Raw genomic sequence first — 7821 nt, 5'->3', positions numbered from 1 at the left:
TAGAGCGTTGGGCCAGTTACCGAAAGATTGCAGGATCAAATCCCCAGCTGACAAGGTAAAAATCAGTCGTTCTGCCCCTGAACAAGGCAATTAACCAACTGTTCCCCAGTAGGCTGTCATTGTGAATAAGAATTTGTTCTTAACTGTTAAATAAATACGCTAGCAGTGACATCGTCAGTCTTTAGTATGAATTATTCACCTTTAACTGTTGTTTTCCGATCAACGAAAATGATTTAATTAATGTTGTATTCTGCTGGAATTTATGACAAACTATAATGTATTGGGTTCAATTAAGAAAAAAATGACTAATAGGATTCTGAATGGGGTGACAAAACACTACAAGATGTATACCTTTTGATTTACAATAGGGAAAAAAGTCATCCAATAGGATTCTGATAGAGGTGACATAATATCCTATTGGAAAATCACTAATCCTATAGGATATTTTGACTAGGGGAGGACTAAGAACTTTGTCCTGTTATGGTTCAGTTATACGTGGGTCTGGTCATGTTGTCAGGAAAACATTGTGGCCATGACAGCTGGTGTTGGAAACAGAGGCTGTTACATGTAATTAAAGCCATGTCATTAATGCTGTAATCTAAATCTTCCGAACACTTTTCCCCTCTCCTTGGTGACAGCCATGGTGGGGTCCATGTACACGTGTTGTTACCTGGTCAGGTTGCCTTGATGTTGATTTTTTATTTATTTTTTAAACAGTATGTTCCTACATATGAAAGATAATACACACTCGAGTATTAAATCAGTGCAAAACAACATATACTGATTTATAGATGGAGAAAGTTGACTACAAAAAGTGTGTGCTCAGTTTAATCTTGATGTATTACTTTACACACCGTAATGGAGACAGAATATGAGAGAACCTCACCGAGAACGAGAAACGTACAAATATTCCAAAGCATGCTTATGTTAATCACACACACCTAAGCATTCTTTCACCGCAACTCCCCCAAATCAATAATACAAACACTACAAGAAAAACTGGACACCAGAATTTAAAAAAAACAGATTTATTCATTTCATTGAGAGACTAATACTTCACATGTAAGTCAAACTGCAAAAAAAATGTTTATGGACCATTATCAAAACAGACAAACCTCCATTATAATAGATTTCTCTTTGAAATTAGAGGACTGTAGAGCTAGACAACGACACACACACCCCCCCCCCCCCCCCACACACACACACACACTGATGAAATGCACTGCAGCACACACACACACACACAAAAAACCTCTGCAAAAAAACTGATACAATATACCTACTTTTACAAACAATTTCATCACCATTCAACCCTACAGTAGATATTGATAACATATCCAACATTTCAAAAAAGTGATAGTATTTCAGAAAGCCTCCACCAGTAGTACCTTGAAATGTCTCTCAACCACACTGTGCAGAGACCATCATATGTGCAGAAACAGACACAAGACTTTAGTGTTCACGGGTTGATGATAACCACTGTTCTTTACGTTGCAAATGGCACCCTAAAGAGTGTACGACTTTTGTCCGGGGCACACAGGGCTCTGGTCAAAAGTAGTGCAGTATATGGGGACATAGGGTGCCATATCTCTTATGTGCCTAATCTGCAACGACTAGCACTTTAAACACAGGTTAATGAAAAAAATAAAAAATAAGCGGAGCCTTTTTATTCAGATAGATAGATGTATCTATATGTACAGTTGAAGTCAGAAGTTTACATACACTTAGATTGGAGTCATTAAAACTCATTTTTTAACCACTTCACAAATGTATTGTTAACTATAGTTTTGGCAAGTCGGTTAGGACATCTACTTTGTGCATGAAACAAGTCATTTTTCCAACAATTGTTTACACCGTTCAGATTGTATCACAATTCCAGTGGATCAGAAGTTTACAAACACTAAGTTGACTGTGCCTTTAAACAGCTTGGAAAATTCCAGAAAATGATGTCATGGCTTTAGAAGCTTCTGATAGGCTAATTGACATCATTTGAGTCAATTGGAGGTGTACCTGTGGATGTATTTCAAGGCATACCTTCAAACTCAGTGCCTCTTTGCTTGACAACATGGGAAAATCAAAAGATATCAGCAAAGACCTCAAATTTTTTTTAGACCTCCACAAGTCCGGTTCCTCCTTGGGAGCAATTTCCAAACGCCTGAAGGTACCACGTTCATCTGTACAAACAATAGTACGCAAGTATAAACACCATGGGGCCACAACGCCGTCATACCGCTTAGGAAGGAGACGCGTTTTGTCTCCTAGAGATGAACGTACTTTGGTGCGAAAAGTGCAAATCAATCCCAGAACAGCAGCAAAGGGCCTTGTGAAGATGCTGGAGGAAACAGGTACAAAGGTATCTATATCCACAGAAAAACAAGTCCTATATCGACATAACTTGAATGGCCAGCAAGGAAGAAGCCACTGCTCCAAAACCGCCATAAAAAAGCCAGACTGCGGTTTGCAACGGCACATGGGGACAAAGATCGTACTTTTTGGAGAAATGTCCTCTGGTCTGATGAAAAAAAATAGAACTGCTTGGCCATAATGACCATTGTTATGTTTGGAGGACAAATAGGGAGGCTTGCAAGCCGAAGAACACCATCCCAACCGTGAAGCACAGGGGTGGCAGCATCATGTTGTGTGGGTGCTTTGCTGCAGGAGGGACTGGTGCACTTCACAAAATAGATGGCGTCATGAGGTAGGAAAATTGTGGATATATTGAAGCAACATCTCAACACATCAGTCAGAAAGTTAAAGCTTGGTCGCAAATGGGTCTTCCAAATGGACAATGACCCCAAGCATACTTCCAAAGTTATGGCGAAATGGCTTAAGAACATCAAAGTCAAGGTATTGGAGTGGCCATCATAAAGCCCTGACCTCTATCTCATAGAAGATTTGTGGGCAGAACTGAAAAAGCATGTGTGAGCAAGGAGGCCAACAAACCTGACTCAGTTACACCAGCTCTGTCAGGAGGAATGGGCCAAAATTCACCCAACGTATTGTGGGAAGCTTGTGGAAGGCTACCTGAAACGACAGGGAATTTTTACTCTGATTAAATGTCAGGAATTGTGAAAAACTGAGTTTAAATGTATTTGGCTAAGGTGTATGTAAACTTCTGACTTCAACTTTACATTAGTATATCAGATCTGTAAACGTTAGGCCTAAAAGTTTAAATTTAAAAAGTAAAAAATTTGATATTAAAAATCTGATTAAAAATAAAACATTTCAACCACTTGTTGGTTGATATACTGGCAAGTGAAATAAATAAACATAAGTTAAAATGTATTCAGGATTGACAAAGCACTTAAAATAAAATAAAAATACAATATTTTCTGGTTGGGCAAGTTTCATCGGAAGCCACTTATTTATCCGGGTGTGTCCCCACAAAGCTGGGGGTGAGATTTGAGTGTCAATTATCCTCCCTCTCCTTTTCATCCAGTTTGTTTCTTCCATACATCATCCAACCGTCGTAAAAGAGACGCATCAAAGATGCAGTAAATGTTAACGGATCCCTTTTGTACTCCATTCCTGGTCCAGCCTCTGTCCCCTCTCCTCTTCTCAGAGAATTCACAGGTAGAGTGTCAGTAAGTGGCATAGCTATATATACGTAACCATTTGGACGGAATCCTGTGGCACAGCCTAATACGGTCAATCTCCCACTTCGTCAAAAACCTTCTTCTAGTGAACCTCCACACAGTGAAAGACCAATGATGATCAGTGGTGCAGTCCAGTCAGTGTCTGACCACCACCATAAAAACACCACTTCCAAGAAGCCTTGCTGTCTGTGGTAAGGCCAGGAGGGTGGTGTTGGTAGTAGGGTAAGGGTGCAGGCGTTAAGGCCAGGCTAGAGAGAGCGTTGGGCTACTCCACCTTTTACACTATTTTGAAACCGGTTTCAAAAGAGACTATTTTTAGTGTAAAGAAACGGATCTGGCGCCAAATCTGACCTCAGGAATCAAGATTCTCAAGCTACCTCAGTAGGCAGTGTGGATCACTTCTACACCACATACCCTGTTGTTGTAGTGTAAAGAAAATGGCTCTCTGACACCCCAAGCCTCTGCAAGAATGACCATAATACCAGTCGAGCGCAATGTGAAAGGGTGTGTGGTGGTGTTGGGCTAACGCTGCTCCATGGGAGCTCCCTCTTCTTTGGGCGGAGGCTCTAGGTGGATGGGTGTAACGTTCACTGGCTTCTTCACACTGACCAAAGTGAAGACGGAAGAAAAAAATATAGATATTAGCGGTGGAAATAAGTTGGATTGGGATTCTGTTCTGGTTCAAAAAAAAAGTTTAGTTGAGTATACATTGTCATTCTATTGTGAAGTACTGCAATTTGTTCTTAACTGACTTGTCGAGTTAAATAAAATGTTGAATAAAATGTGCCGAGGGGTCTTAATCATTACCACAGTGACACACTATAATAACTTACGAGTATGGCGAGATAGGAACGGCCACAACCAGGACATGGTTCCTCTTCCTGAAGAGCCTCCACATGCCGTTGTGGTACCCTCTCACATCCAGATCCCACACATGGAGACACTGAGGAGGACAGCACACACGTTAGTCCGCAAAAAAAAAAAGTTCTCATGTGACAACAAATCACCAACAGTTTGATACAGATTCAGTTTAAGGTGAAAAACCTTGACTTTTTTTCGTTACGTTACAGCCTCATTCTGAAATGCAGAGATCTACAGCTGAGGTGGGAGACTCTGTCCATAGGACAACAATCAGTCGTATATTGCACAAATCTGGCCTTTATGGAAGAGTGGCAAGAAGAAAGCCATTTCTTAAAGATATCCATAAAAAGTGTTGTTTAAAGTTTGCCACAAGCCACCTGGGAGACACACCAAACATTTGGAAGAAGGTGCTCTGGTCAGATGAAACCAAATTTGAACTTTTTGGCAACAATGCAAAACGTTATGTTTGGCGTAAAAGCAACACAGCTGAACACACCATCCCCACTGTCAAACATGGTGGTGGCAGCATCATGGTTTGGGCCTGCTTTTCTTCAGCAGGGACAGGGAAGATGGTTAAAATTGATGGGAAGATGGATGGAGCCAAATACAGGACCATTCTGGAAGAAAACCTGATGGAGTCTGCAAAAGACCTGAGACTGGGACGGAGATTTGTCTTCCAACAAGACAATGATCCAAAACATAAAGCAAAATCTACAATGGAATGGTTCAAAAATAAACATATCCAGGTGTTAGAATGGCCAAGTCAAAGTCCAGACCTGAATCCAATCGAGAATCTGTGGAAAGAACTGAAAACTGCTGTTCACAAATGCTCTCCATCCAACCTCACTGAGCTCGAGCTGTTTTGCAAGGAGGAATGGGAAAAAAATGTCAGACTCTCGATGTGCAAAACTAATAGAGACATACCCCAAGCGACTTACAGCTGTAATCGCAGGAAAAGGTGGCGCTACAAAGTATTAACTTAAGGGGGCTGAATAATTTTGCACGCACAATTTTTCAGTCTTTGATTTGTTAAAAAAGTTTGAAATATCCAATAAATGTCGTTCCACTTCATGATTGTGTCCCACTTGTTGTTGATTCTTCACAAAAAATACAGTTTTATATCTTTTATGTTTGAAGCCTGAAATGTGGCAAAAGGTCGCAAAGTTCAAGGGGGCCGAATACTTTCGCAAGGCACTGTATACACACACACAATACCCCTTAATGACAAAGCAAAAACAGGTTTGTAGACATAAAAAACTGATATCACATTTACATACATTTTCAGACCCTTTACTCAGTACTTTGTTGAAGTACCTTTGGCAGAGATTAGAGCCTCAAGTGTTCCTGGGTAGTACGCTACAAGCTTGGCACAACTGTATTTGAGGAGTTTCTCACGTTCTTCTCTGCAGATCCTCAAGCTGTCAGCTATTTTCAGGTCTCTCCAGAGATGTTCGATCAGGTTGAAATCCGGGCTCTCAAAGACACTCCTGCATTGTTTTGGCTGTGTGCTTAAGGTCGTTGTCCTGTTGCAATCTGGAGCAGGTTTTCATCAAGGATATCTCTCTATTTTGCCAGAAACTTGGTTCTCATGGTCTGACAGTCTTTTAGGAGCCTTTTGGCAAACTCCAAATGGGCGGTCATGTACCTTTTACTGAGGAGTGGCTTCAGTCTGGCCACTCTACCATAAAGGCCTGATTGGTGAAGTGCTACAGAGATGGTTTTCCTTCTGGAAGGTTCACCCATCTCCACAGAGGAACTCTGGAGCTCTGTCAGAGTGTCCATCTGGTTCTTGGTCACCTCCCTGACCAAGGCCCTTCTCCCCTGATTGCTCAGTTTGGCCAGGTGGCCAGCTCAAGGAAGATGCTTGGATTGCAAACTGTAGGACCTTATATACACAGGTGTGTGCCTTTCCAAATAATGTCTAATCAATTGAATTGACCACAGGTGGACTCCAATCAAGTAGAAACATCTCATCTGAATACTTTCCGAAGGCACTGTCTATTGAAATGTGAAGAGCTTGTCTCTATATCTCCCATCCCCCCTTAATTCCCCTCCCCCTCTACCTTGGCAAGCTCAGTCCAGGTGGATGTGTCAGTCTCCAGCTCCATCTTGATGTACATGACATAGGTCTTCCCCTCTGTATCAGGGATGAACAAGTCCTCACATGGGTTCTTACTGTGGTCCAGTACATCAGCCTCCCTGAGCACAACACAGAATAACACACATGTTAGTCACTGAAAAGTTTTCCCTAAGATTTTTTTCAGCAGTGGTGACAAGGGTACTTTGCTGTGTACTTTGCTACTAGCGTCAGCGCAGACATGCTAGCTGTTCCCATAGACTTAGTTATTGAGGCAACGACTATCCATTTGAAAGCAAATCTCGGTGGAAATATATATTTTTAAAACCCACACATGCGCACACAGCTTAATTTGTGGACTATATCTGATACATGCTCACTCACTTAAGTAAATTCTGAATCTCCAGCTCGTAGGCATCTTTCTTCAAGCCGTCAACATTCTTCAGCTGGACATTAGGAACCGTGTTGAGCCTGTGCTTCTTGAAATACACTTCCTAGAGCGGATAAATTAGAAAGAAACACTCAAATGCAAAACAGGTCAAACCCATAACCAGCTTATGAAAACCCACTGAGAAAATGTCAGTATCCTGATTCATCATCAAGTTCACTTTAAAATGGATACCAGCCTGAGCAGATGGCATGAAAGGCTATACCATAGTATTCTAGTAGTGAAGAAGAGGGCCTTACGTGGAAGTAGCCGTTCATGTTGAGTCCGATGATGCCAAAGTGGTAGGAGCGGGACACGTCAGGGATGATACACTCTCTGCCTTTCCTCTGTTCTGGCATACGCATCCACATGTCCCAGTCCCACAGCTACACACACACACACACACGTTGTCATTATCACACAGAGAAAATATTAACTATCAGTTTTGGAAACACTGCACGCACGCATATACACACAGACACACACACGCTAGTACCTTCTCAGGCGTGGGCCACTTGGGCTCCAGTTCGTCTTTGTAGAGACTCTTCTTCAGCACCCAGCCCAGGCCTGGCATACTCTCCACTCTGTAGAGGAGAGCTGGGTCCTCTGCGGTGTGCTCATAACCCTGCATAGCAGATATTAAAAACTACATAAAACACAATTTCCACACATTACAGTAATATATGCCAATTCCCAGACGCTTTTATCCAAAGCAACTTAGTGTCATGCGTGCAGGGCCAGCTCAAGGCATAAGCGAAATAAGCGGTGTCTGCATGCTTCCCAGCCAACAGTTTGGAAGAGTTTGTGCATATATTAGGACATTTCGTGACGTTTTTGTTCATTTTGGACTTTGGTGTGGG

The 7821-nt window shown here is 41.8% G+C and overlaps 1 protein-coding gene across 1 annotated transcript in view; it reads right to left on the bottom strand.

The window, feature by feature from the left end:
* Positions 1-1012: 1012 nt before the first annotated feature.
* pomgnt1 (protein O-linked mannose N-acetylglucosaminyltransferase 1 (beta 1,2-)) overlaps positions 1013-7821 on the bottom strand; it is a 31167-nt gene continuing 24358 nt past the window's right edge. The window contains exons 16-21 of the mRNA XM_021599715.3: positions 7458-7586; positions 7222-7347; positions 6919-7028; positions 6521-6656; positions 4430-4539; positions 1013-4200 (exon numbers count right to left, since the gene is read on the bottom strand). Of these exons, the coding sequence (XP_021455390.1) occupies positions 4119-4200; positions 4430-4539; positions 6521-6656; positions 6919-7028; positions 7222-7347; positions 7458-7586 (693 nt within the window). The 3' untranslated portion in view covers positions 1013-4118. The remainder of the gene's footprint in view (positions 4201-4429; positions 4540-6520; positions 6657-6918; positions 7029-7221; positions 7348-7457; positions 7587-7821) is intronic.

This window comes from Oncorhynchus mykiss, chromosome 4 (genome assembly GCF_057628025.1).
Source record: "Oncorhynchus mykiss isolate SJ-2025 chromosome 4, ASM5762802v1, whole genome shotgun sequence".
NCBI lineage: Eukaryota > Metazoa > Chordata > Actinopteri > Salmoniformes > Salmonidae > Oncorhynchus > Oncorhynchus mykiss.
This window is presented reverse-complemented; position numbering and strand designations above follow the sequence as displayed.